The 25,757-nt window shown below is 42.2% G+C and overlaps 1 protein-coding gene across 6 annotated transcripts in view; it reads right to left on the bottom strand.

The window, feature by feature from the left end:
* sorcs2 (sortilin-related VPS10 domain containing receptor 2) overlaps positions 1 to 16,617 on the bottom strand; it is a 543,426-nt gene extending 526,809 nt beyond the window's left edge. For all 6 annotated transcript variants that reach the window (XM_041779627.1, XM_041779628.1, XM_041779631.1 and 3 more), the window contains exon 1: positions 16,224 to 16,617. In XM_041779627.1, the coding sequence (XP_041635561.1) occupies positions 16,224 to 16,571 (348 nt within the window). In that variant the 5' untranslated portion in view covers positions 16,572 to 16,617. The remainder of the gene's footprint in view (positions 1 to 16,223) is intronic.
* Positions 16,618 to 25,757: the final 9,140 nt, after the last annotated feature.

Raw genomic sequence — 25,757 nt, 5'->3', positions numbered from 1 at the left:
GGATTTTCTATCATGGGTGAGTACATGTTTAAGTTAGGATGTGTGGTTTCACATACATTCTGTGGATTTGTACCTAAAAAGTTACAGTTGCAATAAAATTATTCAACCCCCGTACAACATCCCTCTACCAAAACTCCTCACTCTCCAGACGTTCACAGGCTGTTAAGAGAAGAAGGGATGCTACACAATGGTAAACATGGCCCTGTCCCTACTTATTTGAGATGTGTTGCTGCCATCAAATTCAAATTGAGATAATTTTTTCTTGAAATGGTATGATCTGAGATTTTACAGTCACTGCACTCTTTTTTTATTTACATTTTACATGGCGTCCCAACATTTTTGGAATCAGAGTTGTATTAATAGTACACATCTCTATGGTTTTTGCCTCCATCTATAAATCCTCTGGTCAGCTCATGTGCCATAAAAATAAATCTGAGTTGACTTAATTTATTCCTTTGTTCTGGAAAAGTCGACTGTCATCTTCCCTCCTGACAATCTGACAAAGAGTGACGTATTTACACCGGAGGACCTGAGAGAAAGGGGCTGCTCTGAATTCAGATCAGGAACCAAACCACTGGAAGGCCCAACCAGATTCCTGTGTCTGTCACCGAGGCAACAGGAGCAGGAACTTTCTGCCAAACTGCTTCAGAAGACGAGGCGGAACACAAAACATCAGGGAGGACGGTTAGAGGGGACAGAACTGGTAAAACAATGAGCACACGCTGGGGATGTTTTTGCAGCGTAACAAAGGGAAGAAAGTTTAGAGAATTCCCGGGATGTTTAAACAGATGACGGGCTTTCTTCTGCGTCACGCTCTGCCAAGTCCTTGTTTTGGTTGTCGCTTGGTAACCCGTACCCCCCAGCGCCATCCCAATCACAACCAGACGTACACAAACAGGCTTACACTGAGCCTTTAAAAATGTCGACTTCATCTGCAGAGAAACAACCAGCAGACCTGCTGCCAGACAAACTCAGCATCCACCGGCGTCACTAAACTCTAATTAGACTGGAAGCTACTGTAGCATACTGCTACATCCATTTTCCCAAGGTCTTGTTAGCACAGCAACCACCCTACCAAAGCAGGAAATGCTGCTCACCGCCAAGTCAAAGGGTGGTCGAATGCCAACGTTGAGGCCAAACCAGAGAAAGGAGTTGGATGAAGATCTTATCGCAGATGAGCTCAATCATCCCCGGAGCTTTTATGTCTCTCTATTGTTTCTGTGCCCACAGATCAGACACAAGACTCACAAACACAACTGTCAGCGATTATCCTGCCATGTTTGATCAGATTTGAGCTCTGAAAGTTGACTGACTTTTTCATGCCCATGTAAATTTTAACATTAACTCATTGAGTGCCATTGACGTATATATACAGTGCTTAACAAATTTATTAGACCACCCTAACCCTAACCAAAGTGAGGTTTATGCCACAGCTGCCCTAAATTAACAGCATTGGTAATTAGCAAAATCACTTTTTATGTTTCTGCAATGGTTAATACACCAATATTTAGAAGCTCTTTAACCCAAATGATATTTTACAAAAAAACTGAAAAAATAGTAAAGCACATTAATATTTCTTGATTAATATGTCAGATTATAGGTATTTACTTGCATTCCTGAACAGAAAAATGAGTTTGAGTGGTTGAATGTTATGCTTGATTAATTTCTGACTTCTCAGAGAAGCCCAGTGAGCCGGCTCAAATTTGATTGAATTCAGTTTGAAATTCCTCATTCCTGTTCAAAATGGTAAAACGTGGAGAGCTCACTGAAAATGAAAGAGTCCGCATTAAAGTACTTCATGATGCTGGATGGTCTCTGAGACAAATATGACAGGTGGTCTAATAAATTTGTTAAGCACTGTACGTCAAAGTGTTTTTTCGGCGGCTGCCACAAGGGGGTGCTCTCATGCTCCCTGTGAGTAATTTTAGGGCTTCTGGGATACGTAGTCGGAACACTACAGTCGGAAGAGACGGTAGTTCAAAGCCACAGAGATCAGAGGTGGAGACCCTTGGGTCAAAGAGCAGAGCAATCGTTACGGAGGTAATCTAAGCTAAAAGTTCTAACTTTGAGGCTGGAAGAAATATTCAACTTTTGCTTGAGAAATCACTTACTCACCGAAACCGACACTGAACTTAACGACAGCGAATCCAGGGATTGGCGCTTTCATTCATCTGCCTATGCCAGCCAAGATGCTAAAGAATGTGGCGAGGTCTCCTCCGTGCGTCGGAGAAATATGGCAGCCTCTCGCCAGCTTGATACATACAGAGACTACACTTCAGAGACTGACTTTTCCAACCCAGCAGAGCGGATCTTGTTCTCCATCCCAGAGCGATGGAGGTAAGTTAACATTAGGAACCCACTGTTTATTCAGCCAAATTTATCGAATGAAACCATCACTCATGTGCTCCTGTGATTTCAGAAGCAGACTTGAGAGAAGAGCAAGACCGATGCAGTTCTACAACACCGTCTGTTGGCAGAAAAGAGGTACAAACAAAAAAATTCTATATTATAGATTATATATTATATATATAAAACATATTATATAGCTATTATATTACTTCTATAAGTTACAGGTAGTGCCAGGGGACACGCAAGCAGGAGAGGATGTGGGCGTATGGGGGGGTCACATGCAGGTTCCAGAGTGTGAATGGCATGACAGTGACTGGAAGCATTGTTATTTATTTTACATTAAAATAACATTTGTAATAAAATTTTCAGATGTCTTTTATGTCATTGAAGGCAAAATTATAACATTTAAATCACTTTTTTGCTTGACAGACTCTCTTTCACAAAAATAAGAAAAAAGTGGTCTTTTTAGTGAAACTAGTCTTAACATATATATATATATGTGTGTGTGGGTGTGTGTGTGTGTGTGTGTGGGGGTGTGTGTGTGGGTGTGTGTGTGTGTGCGTGTGTTTAAAAGCATATCATTACAGAAGGACACACATGCATGCATTTTATTTTACTCCTTTTTCACGAGACAGCATGAAATTTTCATAATTTCTTTTGGGATTTTTGTCTTGTGTTGGAGTTTTTTCAAAGCCTCTGTCTTTTCTCAAACGTTTCCTATTGAAGCTTTCCAAGATGGATGTGTGAAACAAACCCATCTGGCGTGTCAGGTACAGGTACTTCAGTACAATCCATTTCAAATTTGCAGTGAGTCGAAATAATCAAAATTAGATATCTTTTTCAAAATCATTAAGCCCTGTATGTTGGAGTTAATGTAAAATGATTCATTACTTGTGTTTGTTGGAAAACACATATGATGAGGAACTAAAAAAAATACATTTCAATGACCAAATTGAAAAAAAAAAAAAAAAAAGAGTGTAATCCCCAGAGACCTGTCATATTAAAAAATGTAAATTACTTTCCTGTTAAATCTGCATTTCCATTAATGTCAGCAGATGACGGTGATAAATCTAGAGTGGCAGGCATCAATCATTATAATCCCTGAAAGGAAGTCACCGGTCCTGATGTCATGGGGAGATGCTGCTAAAATCTGTCCTGGTGTCATCGGTACGCTGTAATCTTAAATCAGGGCCGGGATTCAGATTAAGGAGAGATGTAGGAGGAGAGAGCAAACAAGCCTGATGATTTACAGTGTGGGTTTTGGAGTGTCTTTTTAAGCAGGATGAACGAGGACGGACAAGATAAACGAGGAGAAAGGCTCCCCTCACATGTGCAAACAATTTTCCAGTGCAGAACAACCAGGGGCCAAATGAACTGTCTGCTCAGTATGTGAAGCGTGAACAAATGCCTTTCACATTAAGTCAGGACCCTGGAGACCTAGATAGTCTGTGTGACTGCAGAAAGAGAGAGAGAGAGAGGGTGGCTATTGTTACGGCTCATACATGTGTGTGTACACACCTGCATGAGGCAGGATTGATTCATGCAAACAAAGGCTGATTATAAAACATTATGGTTCCCTCTAAACACTCAATTTAAATTCAGCCAATGCTGTGTTTAGATTAGATGTAGGCTGCAGGCGGATAATCCCTCCGCCTAATTGTGTGATACGATGCTGGGATGTGGAGGTGGTGTGACCTGAGGGGACGGAGTGAGGGTAGAAGGTTGTAACACCTAATATTCATCACAAATGGGACGAGAAATGAAGTGTAAAGAGGAAGGTGAGGCGTATAGGTAGGCCAGGACAAATACAGTGAGACTGATGATGTCAGCGAATAACAAGGACAAACTTAATTGGCAGAGGTTTTCAGAGTCAGCGGTGTTAACTGCCGCCATCAGATCAGTGTACAAGAGCCGTCTGGTGGAGCGTTGCGTGATGTGGCGTGTGCTGTCTGACACCCAAATGCACACAGATGGAGTAAATACCGTATAGATGGATGAAGAGCTGCTGGAGAGCAGGCTGACAGAGAAAACTATAGGTGCAGATGTTTGGAGTGTCAGGATGACATCCGTCTTTTACTGTTTCTGGATTTATTTTCAATTCAAATGCTTTTTGGTGAAATTTTCACAAAGAATCAAAATCCCTGCAAGCATTTGATAACCTGAAAGGTTTGCAAAAAAGCTATTAAGTTACAACAGTGCTGCTATTACACTTTGTAGAATTGCCTTTTTATTTTTCAATGGAGGAAGAATATTCAGTTATTCTGAAAGCAGTGCTGTAAAAATTTCATGTTTGTATTTTTCATACTACTGAATATTTAAATCTTGTAAGTTGGGATAAACACATCTTAAAGTAGACATATTGTGCAAAAATCTATTTATTTTATTCAACCTTTATTTAACCAGATAAAGACCCATTGAGATCAAGATCTCTTTTACAAAGGTTACCTGGCCAATCAAAATCTCCTTTTTGAGGCTTTTCTAACAAAATCATGTGCGACTGGCCTGTCCACAATCCCACGAAGAATATTGGCCCTCCCTGCATGGAAGAAAGTTCCTCTCCTCTCCAGAGCCACATCCCCTTCCTGAGAGGGGCGGAGCCAGACAGTTCAGTAACATTTAAAGCCACTGACAGAGAAACAGCTCTTACTGAGCAGGGCTGAAACAGAGGGATTTTTAGACGTACAAAAATCCAATATCAAAGTGTTTTTTCAGCATGAAATTTCACAGGTGTGTTTTGAGGACCTCTGAGACCAATCTAAACTTGTCTTAAAAGGGTACAATATGTTCCCTTTGACTATCATTATTCTTTGCATTTTCCTTGCTTACAAAGCAAGTAGACACATACCATTTCTGTTATATCATAATCACAAATGCACCTTATTGCCAAATTGTGCAGTACTAGTTAGAGGAAGCTGGGGTGGAGGAGGTGAAGCTTTGCCAGCAGCAGCAGTGTGATGTATCAGCATTAATGCAAGCAGGGATCAGTGGGAGGTATGTCATTTTAAATGGACCACTGTGTTGAGAGAAAGAGCTGTGACTGGTTGTCGAAGCTGGAAGGTGAAAATTGGGATCAGTTGGCCGTCAGCTGATCACAGTGGGGCGTACGACTACCGTGACCTGCATGAACTAACGCTAAGCTTCATTTATCCACATGTAAATAATCGCTATCTTCATGAAATCACTCCAACAGGCTCGCTTTAGTATGCACTGGGCAAGATTTATGTAGGGGTGTGTATGCAGTGAGAAATACATCAAAGTCTGTTTTTGAGGTCAACATGACTTTCTAATGAAGACTTGATGCCGAAAAACATCAGAGGGTGCTTTAACGGACTACACAACTTCCTGTTGAAGGCCTGATACCAAAATGCAACAAAGTATGTGTCAAAGTGTGATTTTCAGGTCTCCATGACCGTTCTGTGAAAATAATGGCGTGTTGTTGTTTAGAGAGCTTGCTTTGGAGATTTATCTTGATTACGATGTTACTGCATGCTTCCCTCAGCGATGGGTTGTAGAATGTTTGCATTGTTTCGGTCACTACCAAGAGTTCACAACCATAGGTGAGGGTTGAAATGAAGATCAACTGGTCAATCGAAAGCTGGCTCTGCTCCCTCTTCATCACAACTGTCCACCTGCAATACTGCTGATGCACCAACCAGCCTGTCACTCCTGAACAAGACCCTGAGATACTTGAAGTTCTTCACCCAAGGCAGAGCTATCCACCGTTTTCCATCAGAGAACAACGGTCTTGGACTTGGAGGTGCTGACCCTCATCCTGACTGCTTTGCACTAAGCTAAAAACTGCCCCAATGCATGCTGGACATATGTCGCAGAAAGACAAACCATTGCTTTTATTCAGCCTAAAATCAGCTGATAAAAATGCAACAAAAGTAGGTTAAAATACATGATCATCAACATTCTTTATTAGGCTTTATAGTGTCAAATGTTAATCTCCAGCTCCGTAGTGGACAGCAGACTGGAGCAGACACTGAAATAATCACCTCTTCATTAGAAATAGTTGATGTGCTGTGAGTTAGGAATTAGTTTTCATCAAAAATTGATGCTAAATCAAATCCTGACCCCAGATTTAGGACTCAGATCAAGTTCCAGCCAGTCCCTGTGCTCCAGTGCTGCACATTAATCTTGTTATTGTACATAAATATTGAGTTAACCCCACAAACTAAGTGCTATTACCTTCTCTTTGGTTGAGTTAAGCTGTCTGGTTTTCTATCAGCCTCTTGTCTTCCACCAAGGTCAGACCCACTAATCCATGCACACGTGGCGGATGAAGTGATGCACTTTCATGTTGTTTTTATGCTCTAAATCCTTCAACATTCATAAGTCCATAAATCCAGTGTTCTTCTGCTTAAATGTACTCCCACCCAGGAGGGCTCTTAAACCAGGAAGTGGCAGGAATTACCCACAATTCCCCTTTGGAGGGGTGGAAGGCGAGGCGAGAGTTTGGACTGTCAGCGGCCCTTTTGCTGCTCATTAATCACTTAGGCTACTGTGGGACGGGCCAGCAGGGAGAGGCGAGCGCGCACTTAGAAATTTAAAGAGGTGTGTGCGCTGAGTACAGTCTGAAACAATCGATACACACAAAATAGACAAATGCTATTAAATGTAGGGGCTGTTTCCTTGCAGAAACACAGGCACAGTATCAGAGAGGAGACAGAAATAGAGAGTACACATCTCAGAGTCCCCTCAGGCGGATCAACAACTCAGAGAGAGACGGCAACAAAAGAAAGCTTTCAGCAGAGGAGGCTCTCTTTATTCACAAGGCTGAGATCCTGGGTCCCCTTACAGGATGGCGTTCTTTATTCCTACGTCCATGAACAACGATCCTACATCCTCTTCTTCATAATAAATAACATCCTACTATCAGGTCATGTCCTCAGAGCTGCAATCTTTAAATCAGCTGAACATACTCTGCATGTTTAATCCGTTCTGAGTAGTTCTGTTACAGGATGTTTGAAGCGGTCCCGATGATGTAACTGTCGGTTCAACATTTCAGACCGTCCCGGAGGAGAACGGGCAATCAGACGTTTGAAATCATAACGAAAACAAAGTCAGACTAATGCAGCTTAGCTTCTCTAAAGGATTTCCCTGGATGAGTTTATCAAACAAGATTACATCTGATGGTGTCATTCGGTTTAGTCTTGGTAAATAAGTTAGCACCTGACTACTTCATCCACTTTACTAGATCAAAACTGCAAATAATTAGACTAAGGGATCCAACTTTAACTGTTTAGCCAGCTAGCTGCACACAGTGATGCTTTTCCCCAAAACGCATGCATGGAACAACAAAATGTGCAGTTGCATTGCCTTTCATTAACTGTAGAACCCAGCATTTGACTCCAAAAAGGACTATGACAACCATGGTCATACACCTACAGTAGAAACGCTGCTACTTCTAAGTGCTTCAACATACAGGCATCATCTTTGGCTGTCTGGAAAGGCGACACTTAGAAGAATCCTGTCTATATTTTAGAATCACTATCAGTATCATTGGCACAGACAGAGAGAGGAATAAAGTAGTGCTGCGTGACTTGTCAATAACCTGCAGTTGCACTTAAAGGTTGTTTGCAGTCACATGATCCAGGAAGTGGGGGAAGGCTGTAAGTAATGAATGGGAACAGACGAGGGTTTGGAGTTCTAATGGATCTGTACACTGCAATCATTATCAGAAACTTTCTACATACACCGAGTGAGATCCCTACAATTTACAGTAAATTGATTTTAGTCTTGAGGAGTCAACTGAGCTAAGAGGCTAGCTGAGCCCCTTTAACATATTAAAAAATCCCCATTTTGTCCCAAACATGCTTTTAATTGAAACAGTGATAGACTGTCATCGAGTAAACCTCATGGGGTAAGAGCCCAAGTAATGATGAGAATGATTAAGCCTGTTCGACGAATCGTCTCTTTAATGTGAACGCCGGTAGCTAGCTCCCGTTTGAGTGCCAGTTTCCTTTCCTCTGTTGTCGCTCAATCCACGTTTAATAAGCCAAATAGATCCAGCAAAACAAACAAATGATCTGGATTTCCAGTCACGAGTGAGACTGGATGGACATCAGCTGAGGGCATACATCAGGCTTTGTTTCTCCTTTTTTTTTTTTGCCTGAATATTTCACTACTTTTGGGACACAAAAAGAATGTTTATATTTTTGCACTTTGAATGCTTGACATAGCTGTTAACATCTCAAACATGGCCTTTTTGGTAGTTTCTCCATGCAGAAACCACATCTTGCCCCCCAAGGGAGTTCTCTGCTGCTGTGTGACATCATCTGCAAAGAATCTAAAGTGGATAATAATGCTACTTGCCATTGCATTGACTCACAATATAAAGATATTACAGAGCATAAAAAATACATTTTTACAGTACTGCTTTCAAAATTGCTGAATATTAAAAAAGAAATTTATTAAAAATAAAGCTATGATTAAAAAGTACAAATTCAGTGGTACTACTGTAAACTTAAAAGGCTGTTTGCAGGCATTTTTGTAAATCTTTCAAGCACTACCTAATAGAAAAATAATACCAGCCTTTATGCAACAGCCCGACATCATGAATGCAACTGTGAAACAGCACTAAACGCTGTGCAGCCCAAGTTGAGTCAAGTCAAGAGGAAACCGGGAACTGCTCATCACCCGCCCAATACCCTTCCAACAGTGAAGCTTGGTGGAGGCAGCATCATGCTGTGGGGGTGTTTTTTTTCTTTTTTGCAGCAGGGACTAGGAGACTAGTAAGCACAGGACAGAAATATTCTCAATAAAAATCTGTTCCGCAGCACTCAGGACCTCATGAAAAAGACCCTAAGCACACAGCTAAGACAACACAGGAGTGACTTAGGGACAACTCTGTTAGGCCTTTTAGACTGGCGCACAGTTCCTTGCTGGTTCCCGAAGCTAATTTTTTCTCAGCTGGAACCAAAATCAATTGGTTCTTTCTTGCCAAACTGTGACTTCATCAGTGGGCGTGTCATGCTCTAGGTTGTGAAGACGAGAGGAAAATGGAGAAAAAGTGGTCTGCTGAAGAGACAAAAAGGTTTGGGCATTGACAGAACTCCAGGTGAAGCTGGAGAGTCGTACAAGGAGAAGCAAGTTTGCCGAGCTTGCAGGTATTCAATGCTAAACCCCCATTTTGTCAGTTTTGTGTTTACTTTTACCTGTCCTCCCACTTTGGTTCTTCTTAAGCTGGTGTGAATGCAGACTGGTTCGCCAGGAAAGCACCAAAGTTCTGAGACTCTAGAACGGAGCCAGAGTCTAGAGGGGCCCAGCCAAAGCATATCTGGAGAGACATGAAAATGGCTGTCCACAACGATCCCCATCCAGCCCAACTGAGCTTGAGAGGAAAAGAAGAACGACAGAAAATCCCTCCAGGTGTCCAGAGCTATAGCATCATAGTGAAAAGACTCAAGGCTGTAATCGCTGCTGAAGGTTATGCACTTTCTTTGAAAGCCTCTGTGCATCATTAGCTATAAAAAAAAAAAGTCTGAAGAAGCAAAAAGAAGAATAGAGAAGTCTTGAATTCTTGAACAGTCTCGCATGGATGAGGAAGATCCTTCATATCTACGCTCTGATAAACAAACCTGCTGTCTTCATCCCTCTTTGACTTTTACTAAACAAGAGAAAAACTTCTCTGTGTATGATTAAAGACACATAAATGATCTGGATGACACGTTGAGTGATACAGAAATCATCCTTCCTCGTTTTTGAGTCACTTTTTAGACTTTCTTTCAGCATTGATATTCTCAGCTTCATAAATACGATCAAACAGCCTAAGCTGGGGCCTTTAACCTCCATAATATTGGATTTTTACAATGTTTATACTCCAGCACCTGAAGGGAATGCATTCTTATTTATCCCACATGCATTTATTTTTCTGTTTACCTTAAATATCCTGAATCTGCTCCTACTCCAGCACCTATCTCTGCTCTTCAAGGACTCTCCTGGAAACACCCCAGGGAGAGTCCTCAGACATAAATCGTCCAATCAAGGCCTAGAGAAGAAAAGTGATTGTTGCTGCTTCAGGGACAGATGACAGCACACAAGAGCTGTTTTCAATAACAAAGCTTCTAATAATGATGCTTAAAGAAGAATGCATCCTCTTGTCAAAACATTTGCATCCCAAAAAAAGAGACAAAAATCAGCAGGAGAGCAGAAACAAAAGCTGTGAAGTCTGAGTGAAACGATGTGGTGATTAGCCTAAAGGTTTTCAGAGAAAATCACCCATCTTTAAGACATATTTGACAACTAAAGTCCTCCACACCATTGACCCTTTCAGCAGCATCTTACTTTTCAAACCTCTAATGGAATTAGTGGAACAAGAGGGGAGGCAGAGATTCATTTTTCTCTGCCATCAATCTGCACAGCGCTCATAAATGTCAGCTGAGGGGAAATTGAATGGCACCATTTGTCTGTGTTTATTAGGCTGGGATGGACTGCGTCTAAATGACCTTTCAGAGTACAAACCCACGCCGAGGCGACTGAAGGTGAGTCCGACTCAGAGCTCCCAGACTGGCAGAGCCTCGGGCAAAGATCCATGGAGGCCCTACGCCTCGATTAAACACAAAAAGGAGGTGTAGATGGAGAAAGTTCACAACGAGAATGTCACTTTTTATGGCTTATATGTACAGACCTAAATGCCAAAGTACTGCAATCCCATTATTCATCAGTCCTCATCCTAAAGAGGGACCTTACACTTTGAAGGATCAACCGTTGAGGCATTACTGACAACCAAACTCATGTACCTGCTGTGCAGGTCAACATCTAAGACCTGGATGTCTCACTTAAGAGCCATTGTCGACAAACGGAGAAAACTTGGAACCTTCCCAGGTGTGGCAGGTAAAAAATTACTCCAAAAGTGCATTAATGAGTCATCCATGGGGTCACAAAAGAAGCCAGGACAAAATCTAAAGACCTGGTTGCCTCAGTTGAGAGCCATTGTCCACAAATAGAGAAAACTTGCAACTTTGGCAAACCTTTCCCGGAGTGGCAGGTCAACCGAAATGACTCCAAGAGCGCATCAACAACTCATCCAGGAGGTCACAAAAGAACCCGCAACAACATCTAAAGACCTGGATGCCTCACTTGAGAGCCATTATCCACAAATGGAGATAACTTGGTATTGTGGTAAACCTTCCCAGGAGCGAACAGCCTACCAAATTACTCCAAGGGTGCATTGGTGACTCATTCAGGAGGTCACAAAAGAACCCAGAACAATTTAAACACATGGATGCCTGACTTGAGAGCCATTATCCACGAATGGAAAAAACTTGGAACTGTGGCGAAGCTTCCCAGGAGTGGCACATCTACCAAAGTGACTCCAAGAGTGCACCAATGACTCATCCAAGAGGTCACAAAAGACCCCAGAACAACATCTGAAGATCTGGATGCCTCACTTGAGAGCCATTATCCACAAATAGAGAAAACTTGGTAATGTGGTGAACCTTCCCAGGATCGGCCAGCCTAACTAAATTACTCCAAGGGTTCATTAACGACTCATCCAGGAACAGCAGCCATCTTACAGTAGAGCCACTCTGGAACCAGGTAACAGAAAAAATAATTGTAAAAAACTGAGATAATACCAAATCTTTGGACCAACGCTGTATTTCCTCTTCTATAAAGGTTTGATCCAACATCAAATTTCTGGAAGGTCATCTGTAATTGGTGGCTCTTAACATTTCAGCCAGGTTAGGTAAATTTCAACCACAAATTCTTTCATTCTTAAACCATTTTCTGTCACCACAAATGGACCCAAGACTGCTAAAGCAATCCAACCTTTTGTTAGAAAACCAGAGGAACAGCCATGGAAAAACTGTGAATTACTTAGCGGGGGGGGGGGGGGGGGGGGGGTTTTTAATAACAGCATGACCAAAAAGTGAAAGGGGAGGGAATAACTGTTGCCCGTAACAAGCCATGCTAATGTGCTTCCATGTTCAGCATGCAAGAGTCGATCCAGCTCATTTAAATCATCACAGAACATGAGTAACGCCACATGAGCGTGGTTAGAAAATGGGAAAAATTACTTTATCATAACTGTAATTTTTGTTGCCTATTTCTAGCATCTCCAGCTATTAGACGTCAATCAGCTGCTGCCATGAGAAAACACCCACTCAGAGGCTCTGGGCTGATTTGTGTTTGCACAAAAATGGTTCTGTAAAAGAAAAGGATAAAATGAGTGCAATTGTTAAGCTTCAAAGTTCATAATAGTCACTTACAAACTCCTTAACAGTGTTTTAAAAGTAATGTGGGTTCAAACAAGCAGGTCTTTTGCTTTTCTTGAAGGAGCATGAAGAAACTTTAGTGAGGCTTTTTAAACTCAACTTTTTCCACCATAATGTGTGAAAGTGCCCTGAGCGTCTTAAAATGTAGTCAATAAACCAATACGCTGCCTGTGAATGCCTCTGTTGACATTATTTACCCTCCAATTTGTGACAAAACTCCAACAAATGTGAGGTCTGCCGGCTGCTACACATACAGTCACATTATAATTTCTTTATTCCAGCGTTGCCTGCAGCCACAGCCAATAAAAACAGCCATGTGTAACGCTGACAGAAAGCCTCTGATTGCAAGTGATGTCCCCACCAGACACCACCAGTCAAACAGCCGCCAACCCCCCTGCTTCTGTCAATACCATCACAAAGACGGCTGCTGTTTACACAGCCGGGCTGAGCTCACTTGACCTGGCCCTAAGGACGAATTACAACCATATTTATACAGTAAATGGACTTTATCCACTTTAATCTCTAATGAAATCACTCAAATACACATGAAGCTGTTCTTTAAGGCTTCTTTCAGTGTCTCAGGATTAAGAACAATGATTTTACTGGATGTATGATCTATTTTCATCTCCTCTAACAGTACAGCTCAATCCCAGTGGGACTTCTTTCTGAGTGAAACTGGTACAACATCTGTCTGAAATCGACTTTAGTGCCACTACTTCAGCAGCAGACAGTGACAGATAAGGCGTAACAAGCAGCCACACGAGCAGCCAAATAAACAAGGCGCTGCAAAATTCATGGACAAAAAGGCTCCATCAATATTTCAGTCATGGCTTTGTGTGACTAAATCACGCACAGCGGCTCGTCTGCTTAGTGGGCGCTCCTCGTCTCCACGCTGTGCGCTCACAGGCGCGTCCTCGGACTGCTCCTGCATGCTAACGCTCACCGAGGTTAGCACATGAGTGCTTATTATTGTGGTCCTCAAAGTGGGGTCAGAGGACCTTTCCCAGGTCACTAATTGATTATTAAAAGGGGTTGCTTGAGTCAAAGGAGGCCTGTGTTCATTAAAATGCTATTTAGTATGAAGAGAAGTTCAGTAAAGGGGCTTTTTAATGTGTGCAGAACCCTTAAAACCAAAATACAGGGCTGTGAAAAAGGATTAGACCCTTCCTGATTTCTCTTCTATTTTGTTGCATATTTGTCACTCTTGAAATAAAAATCAGAAATATAATTTTTATACATAAGCTAAAGATAACCCCAGTAAATACAGTTTTTTAAATGATGATTTTATTTATTAAAAGCCTTCCAAACTTAATGGCTCTATGTGGAAAAAGTCATTGCCTTCTAAAGTCACTGGCATTTATTTGTCTGAAAAGGGTTACGAATTGATTTCTAAGGCGTTAGGAGTCCAGACAAACATGGTGAGAGCCATTATCCACAAATAGAAAAAACTTGAACTGCTCTGGAGTGGCCGGCCAAATTTACTCCGAGGGCATCTATGACTCATCCAGGAGGACTCAGAAGAACCCAGAACAAAATTGAAAAACCTGGATGCCTCACTTGAGAGCCATTATCCACAAACGGAGAAAACTTGGAACCATTGTGAACCTTCCCAGGAGTGGCAGGCCTAGAAGAATGACTCCAAGAGTGCACTGGTGACTCATTCAGGAGGACACAAAAAAACCCAGAACAACATCTACAGACCTGGATGCCTCACGTGAGAGCCATTGTCCACAAATGGAGAAAACTTGGGACCACGGTGAACCTTCCCAGGAGTGGCAGGCCAACAAAAATTGCTCCAAGAGCGCAACGACTCACCTAAGAGGTCACAAAAGAACCCAGAAAAACCTAGAGGCCTCACTTAAGAGCCATTGTCCACAAATGGAAAAAAGGTGAACCTTCCCAGGAGTGGCCAGCCAAATTAACACAGTGCATCTGTGACTCATCTAGGAAGACACGGAAGAACACAGAACAACACTTAAAAACCTGGATGCCTCGCTTGAGAGCCATTGTCCACAAATAGAGAAAACTTGGAACTGTGTTGAACCTTCCCAGGAGTGGGAAAACTACCAAAATTGCTGCAAGAGTGCATCAACAACTCATCCAGGAGGTCACAAAAGAACGAAAACAATGTAGAGACCTGGATGTCTCACTTAAGAGTCATTGCCCACAAGTGGAGAAAACTTGGAACCACAGTGAACCTTCTCAGGAAGGGCAGGCCTAACAAAATGACTCCAAGAGTGCATTGGCAACTCATCCAGGAGGTCACAAAAGAACCCAGAACAATGTAAAAACCTTGATGCCTCACTTGAGAGCCATTATCCACAACTGGAGAAAACTTGGAACCAAAGTGAACCTTTCCAGGAATGGCAGGGCTACAAAAATTGCTCCACGAGCGCATCAACGACTCATCCAGAAGGTCAAAAAAGAACCCAGAAAACATACAGACCCAGAGGCCTCACTTGAGAGCCATTATCCATAAATAGAGAGAACTTGGAATGGACAAATCAAGGTGCATGTGGTGTATAAGTGAACATCCAGTATTGTACATCACTATAAATGAAAGAAACTTCAATAGAGATGCTTTTTGAATCTTTCAGAGCCATCATTAAAAACAACTTTGCACATAGCCTGGATTTTGCTGCATGTTTGTGTTTTGCCTGCTGCTAACTATAAAGGCCAAGTAAAATGCACTGTAGGCTCATACAGCAGCATACCTTTACCTCCAAAAATGACCTGTACCGATAACCCACATTTACTGATAAAATACCCAACATCTTACTGGACAAAAACAGGATTTTTGACCGCATTAGTACAGACCATTCCTCCCCTGAACATGATAAGAACCGTCTACTCTCCTGAAATAGATAGGCAGCATCTTCAGTTTTGTTTTGCTTGCTGCTGATGGCAGAAGTGCCCAGTAAAATGCATCTTAAGCAATTACAGTAACATAAATCCACAAAATGAAATGGCCTTTCCCATCACCCAAAGGGCCTGACCCGATAACCCAAATATTACCACAAAAATGAAGGCACTGGACCAGTTAAAACTAATTTGTAGCCAATTTCTCCTTTCAAAATGATATGGCCATCATTTCTCCTGGGTAGCATCTTCAGGGTTACAAAGATGCATCATGCGTTGGCTTTAAATTCATTTGAAGAGAGCAAGTGATGACAGAAATCCACAAAAATGACTCAATATAAAAAAAAATGCTTGGAAATATCTGCCTGTAGGGTATCAGTAAAATCCAGTTTAGCGCATCCCTATCAAACATGAAGGAAAGTTCAGCAAAAGAGCTTTTTTCAAAGTTTCACTGCGCAGCGCGTGCAGGTTGACCACAACAAAGGTGCTCGTGAACCTGAGCCACTATGTGATGTCACACCAGACTACTCAGCGTGCATCCTTGTGCGTGAAAATGTCAGAAGACTCCTGATCTCTGAACAAAGCCCGGAGTCTGACAGCATCCACGGCGCGTACAGCTGGACCACCTGGATGCGTAAAACCTTCACGCCTCCTCCTCCGCGAGCAGCAGCAGCCCCCTGCCTAGACAATAACTACTTTGTGGTGCTGTGTTTTGAGTGATGGGTGGAGGAAGGTGACAAAGGGGATGTGTGGTGCAGACAGCGGCTCGAGACGGGACGGGGATCGGGTACTTACGCTGCTGTTCTCTCCTGTCCAGTGGACCATCGCCTGGTTGTGGGTCGCATCCCCTTTGAGCACGAACGAACTGCTGAGCAGAGACATTTGTTTATCCCGGGACAGAGCCCTCCTGAAGCGGCCCGAGCTCTCCACGCTGACGGATTCCTCGTCAACATCCCTCGGTAAGCCCGGCGGGGAGCCTCGTCCACCGCCGCCCATGTCCAACACACGGTCCTCCTCCTCCCCGCCGCGCCGGGTTAAAGCTCCGCTGGGTCCCGGCAGTGCCATCCAGGCCGAGGCGGTCAGCAGAAAGACGCAGAGGTGCGCAGCGGAGGAGAGCGGGTTCTCGGGGCGCAGAGATGCCATGCTTTGCGCCGTAGTAGCGCTCGAATCGCGGGAACTGATGGAGAGAGTGCTGATGCTCCGGAAGATAGATAGGTGTATACTGTACGCCGAGAGAGGGAGAGAGAGAGAGAGGGAGGGGAGGAAGAGCAAGGCAAACAGTGGGAACAACGTGGACGCGTCCCTGTGCCAAAGGGATCCACAGGACGGCGCAGTGGTGCCATCTGCTGGCCTTCAGCTGCAACAATCTCCAGTGCCACCACACGATGAATCCACAGTCTAAATGTGACATATGACGCACGCCACAGACGCACCAGTGTCTAATACTGTTGTTGTGAGGGGCCCTCAGGAGCCTGCAGATTAAAGGAGGCTTTACAGTTCTGACTGTCTCTCCATCATTCTCAGACCTCAGGGAGAGCTGTTTGGAGAGAATTAACTGAAACTTTCAGACATAATTCCACTCTTATCTTCAGCTGATCCTCTGCTTTAGTCTGACTGATTAAAATAGTTTCTTCATTCTTAGTTCAACCACTAATTAAGGTAAATATATATAATTAGCAGGGGCGGAGCAAAGAGTGTTAAATATGCAGGGATTTACCCAAACCTAGGATGATCTTGCGGCAGTCATCTTTGATAGTAAGGGCTACACACACTGGTTTCAAGCAACCTTAAAACAGGGCCAGCTGGGGGGGGGGGGCGAGCTTGCCGGGGCCCAGGGAGGTAAATAAAACAGGGTTCATCCTAAATTTCATTAATGCCAACCCAGTTTTACAACAACTAGTGAGCATTTAAAAATATATTTATTTGTTTATTAACATCAAGGCCACCCATAATGTGGGGTTAAGGGCAGAGCTTCCTGGGGTCCTGCCAAACTGGGGGCCCAAGGTTGGCAAACTCATGGTCCATTATCAAATAAAGCTGTGATAGTTTGGGTCAGGATGCCAGAAAAAAAGTGGAAGAAAGTGAGACAACTTTAAAGGAAAATCATATTAAATAAGTGCCAAAAACAGCAGCAGAAATTGGTTATAAAGGGCAGAAATGGGTGGAAAAAGTGATTTATGGGGTTTAAATAGAGGTGAAATGGGTAAAAAAAAAAAAAAAAAGGTAGAAACGGGTTTAAAGTCATTCAAAAAACTGATTAAAAAGGTAAAATGGATGAAAATGGCACAAAAAAGATTAAGAGCGGCAGAAACTGGAATTAAAGGGACAAAATCGGTAAAAATGGGCAAAATTGGTAAAATTGGTTTCAAGTGGAATAAAAAAGAAAAGGCTATGAAAATGGGTTAATACAAATTTGTCAAAAATTGCAAAATCATGTTAAAAGGAGGGCGAGATTAGAAAAAATTGGCAGAAAAATGGTTAAAAAGGTTGGAAAAAATATTGTAATTTGGGCAAAATGGGTTAAAAATTGACAAAATTGTTGAACTTTGGCAAGAAAAAAAATGTTAATGGCAATAATTCCAAAGAAAGGGACAGAAACTGGGATTAAAATGGGTTGAGAGCAGCAAAAATGGTTTATAAGTGGCATAAAGAGACAGAAAAGGCAATGAAAAGAAGTAAAATAGTGGAAAAATTGTCAAAAAAGGCAAAAATGGGTAAAATATATGGCTAAACGAATTAAGATGGACAAAATTGGTTGAAATTTAGCAGGAAATAGGTTAATTCAGGTAAAAAGTGGCAAAATGGTGAAAATTGGCTAAATTGGTTAAAAGTGGTAAAAACTGGTTAGAAAAGAGGTCAAGTGAATTTAAATGGGCAAAATGGTTGAAAGCTAGCAAAATTGGTGTTAATGGATTTAAAATGGGATAGAAATGGTTAAAAAAAATTGGTTGGAAGATGCAAAAAAAAAAAAAAAAAATGAACAAAGGAAATTGGACTGAAATGGGTAAAAATTGGCAAAAAGTGTTTCAAAGTGTATAAAGAAGGTTATAAGTCATATAAATGGACAGAAAAGTCGATGAAAAGCCATCAAATGGTGATAAAATTTATCAAGAAAGGCCAAAAATTGGTAAAATATAAGGCAAAATGAATCAAGATGGACAAAAATGTTTGAAAGTTAGCAGGAAATACGTATGTAGGAAGGCTCCTTTACTGGGGCCTAAACTCCAAAAGTTGACTGCTATTTATAAACCAGGGTGATATATTCTAAATGTTCTGGTGTTTTTGTTTGCAATAATCTCTTATTAGAATTAGCAGCATCACACTCTGACCACCCTGAGTGATTTGGGGCTTTGGGAAAACTTTTGGGGCTTCAGCCATGTCACCCAGCCCTAGCTCTGCCCATGTTGTTAATCTATAGTTGGCTGTGTTTGAGCGTTTTGGAGCTTATTACAGTGAGAGTGGCACTGACAGACTTAACACGCTTTGTTGTTGTCAGAGTGAACAGCCTGCTGATGCCAAAAGTGAAACCTGGATCATTTAACCCAAGAAAAGGAGCATTAGCTCAGAACATAACAAGAAACATAACAAGACAACACTGCAGAAGCCTCAGCAACTAACCAGTGAGTAGTAATACGCTCAAGTTCAAGTCTTTATCAGTCTAAGCCAGAGGAACAATGACCTGAGGATAATTCATAAATCTTTCCGGTCACTCTGCAGTCAATCAGCTCTGAGGCCACTGCTGCTCAGACTCTCCCTGGGTTTGTTTTTGTTTCAACTTTTAAATTAATTCTTGCATTTCTAATTTGATCTTTGCTCCCAATTTAGGAGATAAAAACTACCAGAAGTGGTTAAAAACACGTCATTTAGGGGAAGACAACAAAACTGAGGCTGATCTGCATGCTGTGGGCTCTCTCCTCCTCCTCTGTGTCTGCGTGTGGCTGACCAGCTGGACTCTAGGTCAAAGGTCACTGGCTAAGTAATCGCTCTCCTGTGTGCTCATCCTCCTATCCAATTATAGTTAGAGGCTGGATTAACTTCACTCAATGGGACAGGACTGGAGGGGGCTGGATGTTACTGTCAGGTCAAATAACCAGGATTTACCTTTATTTCCTCCAGACATTTACCTGTGAGCACAACGCACCTGTGATGACTATTTTTTTTTTAGCATTTAACGATCATAAAGGTGCAGCAGGTAGAGAAAGAGATCTACGTAGCAAACAGGATTAACCTGGACTCACTAATAGAGTAGGTGGAAAACAGCACCACCTCCAGGTGGCAGCATAACCTCATAAAAGAAGCACTAAAGTCATCCTTATTCAGTCATTTCCTCTAGTAAGGAAAACTGAAGCACACAATGTGAGGATTCATAGATTGGAAATCATCATACAGTTATGAACAGACTGAAAAATATAAAACCAATTCAATAGGCATCTCTAGTGGGAATAAAGCCTTAAATCAGCAAAAATGTACACATTTAATGTCTATGATGGAGAATAAGTGCCACGTTATAGAAAAAATCTTTGATTGTTGGAGTAAAGTCTTATAATTCTTTAAAAAAAAAAAAATCTTAATTTTATTGGAAAAAATAACTTCATATTTTGAGGTTGTTTGGGTTCATGTGAAACTTTTACCATTCATCTTACCAGACATTTTACCATTCATTAAAAATACTACCTCATGGCTGCAACACATCTCAAAAAAGTAGGGACAGGGCCATGTTTACCACTGTGTAGCAAACTCTCGTCTGTTAACGTAAACGTCTGGGAAGTTGACCAGTTGCTGGAGTTTCTGGAGAGGAATATTATCCCATTCTTGTCTGCTGCAGGATTCTGCCTGCTCAACAGTCCTGGGGCTGGATTTTTCCAGTTCAGCACCCAGACTCTTTTACTGTGAAGCCATGCTGTTGTGATGGATGTGGTTTAGCAATGTCTTGCTGAAATAGTCAAGGCCTTTCCTGAAAGAGACGTCTGGATGGGAGCATATGCTGCTCTAAAACCTCCAGCATTGACAGTGCCTTCCCAGATGTATAAGCTGTCCACACCATAGGCCAGTGGTTCTCAGTCTTGGGGCTGGGACCCCCTTGGAGGGTCCTGAAACACTAAGAGGGGGTCACCAGATGCATTAAAAAACAAGAATATTTGTTAAATTACACTGTTGCCACTTCACACCGATTTTACCAAATGTTAACACTTTTTCGTCACTTTTAACACCAATTTTGCCCATTTTAGCACGTTTTTGCCATTTTTAACATCACTTTTCCCTGCCTATTTTGCCTCTTCTGAACCAGTTCTTGCCACTCACTGCCTGTTGTTGCCTCTATTGACCCATTATTGCCTCTATCAATCACTTTTTACACCCCATTTGCCCATTTTACCACTATTAACCAATTTTTGCCAGTTTATATCATTTTTTCATCCCATTCTAATTTCCACCCATTTTTTGCCCTTCAAGGCCATTTCAGCCACTTCTTAATCCCCTTTTACCACTTTCTGTGCCTGTTTTTGACACTTTAACTTATTTTTGGTTATCTTTTCCCACTTTTATAAAATTTTGCCACTTTTAACCCATTTATGTTCTTTAAAATTCCAATTTCACCACCTTTTCTACCATTTTTCCCATCATTAACCAATTTTAGCCATTTTTAAGCCATTTCAGGCCAGTTCACCAACCATCCAGCTTCTTCCACTAATCCAGGGCTGGGTTGAGGTGGCAGCCACCAAAGCAAGTCAACACAGGCGTCCCACTCCAAAGCAATGTTTTCCAGTTCCTCCTGGTGGATTCCGAGGCATTCCCAAGCCAGATGGGCTATATAATCCCTCCAGAAAGTTCTGGGTCTGCCCTGGGGTCTCCTTCCAGTTGGACATGCCCGGAAGACATGCCTGTATGTCTGAGCTTCTGAGTCCGGACAACCTCCTGAGGAATCTCATTTCCACCGCTTATTCCTGCAATTTCATTCTTTCAGACATTGCCCATGAACATAAGTGAGGGTTGGAATTGAAAGATTTGCCTTCCCTCTTCACCACATCTGTCTGGTACAATGTCTGCAGTTCTGCCAACGCTGCATCAATCTGCCTGTCAATTTCATGGTCCATTCTTGTGAACAAGACCCTGAGATACTTGAACTTCTCCACCTCCTCACCCAGAGGGACAAATCCACTGTTTTTTAACCATGGCCTTGGGTTTGGAGGTGCTAATTTTTCGACCAGCCACTTCCCCCTCAGCCACAAACCGTCCCAACATCTGCAACCCCATACCATCAGAGATGCAGGCTTTTGAACTGTGCACCCTCTTCCTGTCTGTGGTTTTCAAAAAGAATTTCCAGTTTTGATTCATGTGGCCACAGAACAGTTTTCCATTTGGCCTCAATCCATTTTAGTAGAAAGATGGCGCCATTTCTGGATCATGTTCACATATGGCTTCTTCTAAAGGCTGTCCAAGGGCCCCAAGATTCCAAGCAACCAACTTTGACCTTTGGCTCTGTCCCTTGTTGTGCTGATATGTCACTACCATGCAGTGGCCTCCCTTTTGGACATTTCAACTTTATTGAACTGAACAGATTGACAGAAATAAATTTCCACTGGTCAAACTTTCATGTTAGATCATGAAATCCCTCTGCATGTACAATCTAATGATATAAAAGCAGATGTCTGCAGGTGTGCAGAGCAGACAAGGTTGGCCATTATTATTGCAGCAGATCATCTCCTTAAAGGACAGTTGTGGTTTTATGACCTGCGAGCTGTATCAGTGTTTGAAAGGTGATCTCTCTTAATTATTTACACGTCACAGTCCTTCTGTTGTTGTTCGTTCGGGAATAAATGGAGGGAGCCTGACGCTGTCGGTTCAGCTGCTCTGAGATCGGTGCACTCGGGTGTCCAGAGCGGCAGAACGAGAGCAGAGACGGTTTGAATATTTGATGGCTGTGAGGGCAGGAGGTGCAGCAGAGTGACGGGAAAGACAAGAAAAGACTCTCACAGTGACATCATACTGATTTCTAGTACATGCTTCCCTCTCTGACTTCTTTACAGCTTCTCTAAAATCAACAAACTTGACTTTTAATGAAGTTTAGGGACTTTACTTGGCAGGGAGAAACCCCTCCAGGCAAAGCTAAGATCCACAACTGGGTTAGGAATGAAAGGAGATGCGTCAAATGATTATTTTTGAGCTATTTTTAAAATATTTTGTCATTTTTTGACAAAATAATTCAGCAGAAAACATTGTAAATAATGCATGCGCCTGGAAAACACTAAATAATTCAGCCAACATGAATAATATGTATGAAAATGAAAACTGTACCTACATGTGATGCTACAGAAGTCACAGATCAAAACACAGCCAGGCTGATGTGGCAGGACTTTAAATTAAAAATTAACCTGTGATCTTGAAAGCAGTCCTATATTCTGCTTAATGTCTTCATGCATGAGAGAGAGAGAGAGATGATGGCAGAGAGTGCACCCTCCATGACCCTGACAGCCAGGATGCTGCCTGTAATTACACCTCCTAAACTTTAAATATTTCATAGCCCGGTGCAGGTGGGTGTTCAGGAGAAAGAGAGGTACAGGAGCCGAGAGTGGATAAAATCTTAACAACAGATCTGAACGGATATTTGAATGAACAGATAATGCAAACTGCATCCTTCTAAAGCTCTCCTGATTGTCTCAAGGATTCATGCCAGTGGCAGCTCAGGGTTTTTGAGGGACAGGGGCGAAAATTAGGAAAGGGGCACCTGCTGTAGGCTGTGCATGAGGCGACAGCTTTCAAAAGTATGAATACTTTTATAGTGAAATATTAATAAGACCTAGCTGAGATCAGATATTTTTACAATATAACTAAAACGGCTACGCCACAAATAAAACAAAAAAATTAACTATTTAGCATTTATTTCGCATAAAAAGCACAAGGCAGGACATCACTGAGATTAATCTACTACCAAGAAGATTACAGTTTTTTACTACATATGCAATAGAGGGAATTTTGTCCACTGAAAAGGCACATAAGAGGGCCTTTAAACTAATTTGTTAACTAATGGGGCTCCAAAGGAACATTTGATCACATTTTGTATATTTAAATGGCAAAAAAGAGGCTGTTCTGTCAAATTAAGTCCACTCACAGTGTACTAAAGGAGAAATTTTGTCAAATTTGTGAGATTAGACAGAACTTTTTTCTAGAAAAGGCCCTTCTCAGTGCACCAAAGAAAGGAACTTTGTCACATTTCATCCACTTAGAGGACACCAGAGAAGGCATGTTGTCATATTTTGTCCCCTAGAGACTATCAAATAGGGCATTCTGTCCAATCTGTGCACTTACAGGGCACCAAGGAGAGCACTTTGTCAAACTTTGCCCAATTTCGGGTCATAAAAGAAGGCACAACCTAAGATCATCTGAGTAAGGTTTTGGCCACTGAGGTAACCCATATAGCATTTTGTTCAATTTTGTCCACCAAAGAGAGTATTTCGTCAGATTATGTTTACCAAAACGGCACCAAAGTAAGCACTTTGTTAAATTTGATGACTCTGTGTTAGTGAGGGTATTTGGTCAGATATATCCAATTACAGGGCACCAAAGAGCACACTATGTCTAATAAAGTCCACTAACAGGGCACCCAGGAGGGTATTCAGTCAAATTTTGTCCATTGATATAGCACTAAAGTGGACACTTCATCAAATTTAGTTTACTAAAATGGCACCAAAGCAGGCACTATGTCAAATGAAGTCCACTAGCATGGCACCTAAGAGGGCATTTGGTCAACATTTTTCCACTGACAGGGCACCAAAGAGGATATGAAGTCAAATTGCATCCACTAATATGGCACCAAAGTTGGCACTTTGTCAAATTGGCAACTCAGAAGGCACTAAAGAGCCACTATATCAAATGAAGTCCACTAGCACAGCATCCAAGAGGGCATTTGGTCAAATTTGTCCCCTAGAGGGCACCAAAGAGAGCACTGCGTCTTTCTCTCGAGTGTTTTTACAACCAATAAGACTCCCCCCTCCTCTGAGTCCACCGGTGATTCATGCCGGCCATGAAAACAGCTGAATTATATCAAAACGCTTGGAGCAGAGTGAACCTAACAGCCTGTCTCATCTTCACACCATAAAGGCACTGCTGAATGTGTATGGAGGCCCTGAAGGTACAAGAAGAAAAATATTGTTGAGATTTGATGGACCGAGTCAACTTTTCTGTTTTGACTTCTTATAGTGCTGCATACTCGATAAAAAAGTTTGTCAAAGTTTGATGTGCTTCCATTCAGATCAGCTTCCTTTGGCTATTGTTGCTACATCCTTCTGGGTGATGAAGTTGTAGGGCATTCTGATAAAAGAAGAGTGCGAGTATCCCTAGGTTTTGGTATTGGCTGAATCTTTCTGGTCCCGGGTCATGTAAGGATATCAACTCAAGATGGCGTCTTCTTCCCCTGGCCCAACCTGCAGACACTGGACTAACCTTGAGCATGAAATAACCTGATGGAGTTATAATTCCCTGCTACATTTCTTGATATGACAGCGTGTAATTTCCCCCCGTCCCCACAGATGAGCATGCCAGCCCCTGCACTGACTTCCCCACCCACCCCTCTCTACCTTCATCCCCTCTCCCTCCCGTAAGAAAGCACGGTAAACAAACGTGCTCTAATCATTGTGGCTGCAGCAGGAAGCATTTTCTACCTTGGGTCTGCAGGGTTTGTAGTGGGGAGGGGGAAGCGCCACGAGACTCTGGTGCCACGTTTGGATGTTTAGCTCTGTTGAAAATGAAACCCCGGGGGAGGGTGCGTTTGATTAAGTGAGAGTTGTGGGCGGGAAGGATGTTGGAAAGTGGCCTGGCTCTCTTGGGAAATCTGACAAATGGAAATGTATCTCCATCCCCAAAGCACAAAATTTACATCCAACTCAGGCGGTATAAAACTGCTCTCGTGTTTATAGCTGCGGTGAAGAGGCTTTAAAGATGCTGGAAGTTAACGGAGCTGAAGCCTTTTAAAGTGTGGAAGAAAGATTGTATCAGCGTATTGCTGAAGAACTTGTTGTCCTGAGTTTTAATGGAGAGTTATATCGAGCTGTCACGGTTTAAATGCTGTGTCAGAGGATTTAACCACCTCCAGTCAGGCAGCGCTGTAATTGAAACGGAACTATTTGTAGAGATACAGCTCAGAAATACAGATATGGACATCATTTTCTTCAACAATTTCAAAGTTAGGCTGCCTCAGAGTGTAATGGTCTGATGGCTTTTAGGAGGTCTTATTAAGTTCTGTTAAACAGCCCTGCAAGTGTTACATGCAGTTTCTACAAGGTCTGTCTGTGCAGCTTTCCAGCAGATCTCAGGCTTTGTCAATTTTGTATTTCT

The sequence above is a fragment of the Cheilinus undulatus genome, linkage group 22 (genome assembly GCF_018320785.1).
Source record: "Cheilinus undulatus linkage group 22, ASM1832078v1, whole genome shotgun sequence".
NCBI lineage: Eukaryota > Metazoa > Chordata > Actinopteri > Labriformes > Labridae > Cheilinus > Cheilinus undulatus.
This window is presented reverse-complemented; position numbering and strand designations above follow the sequence as displayed.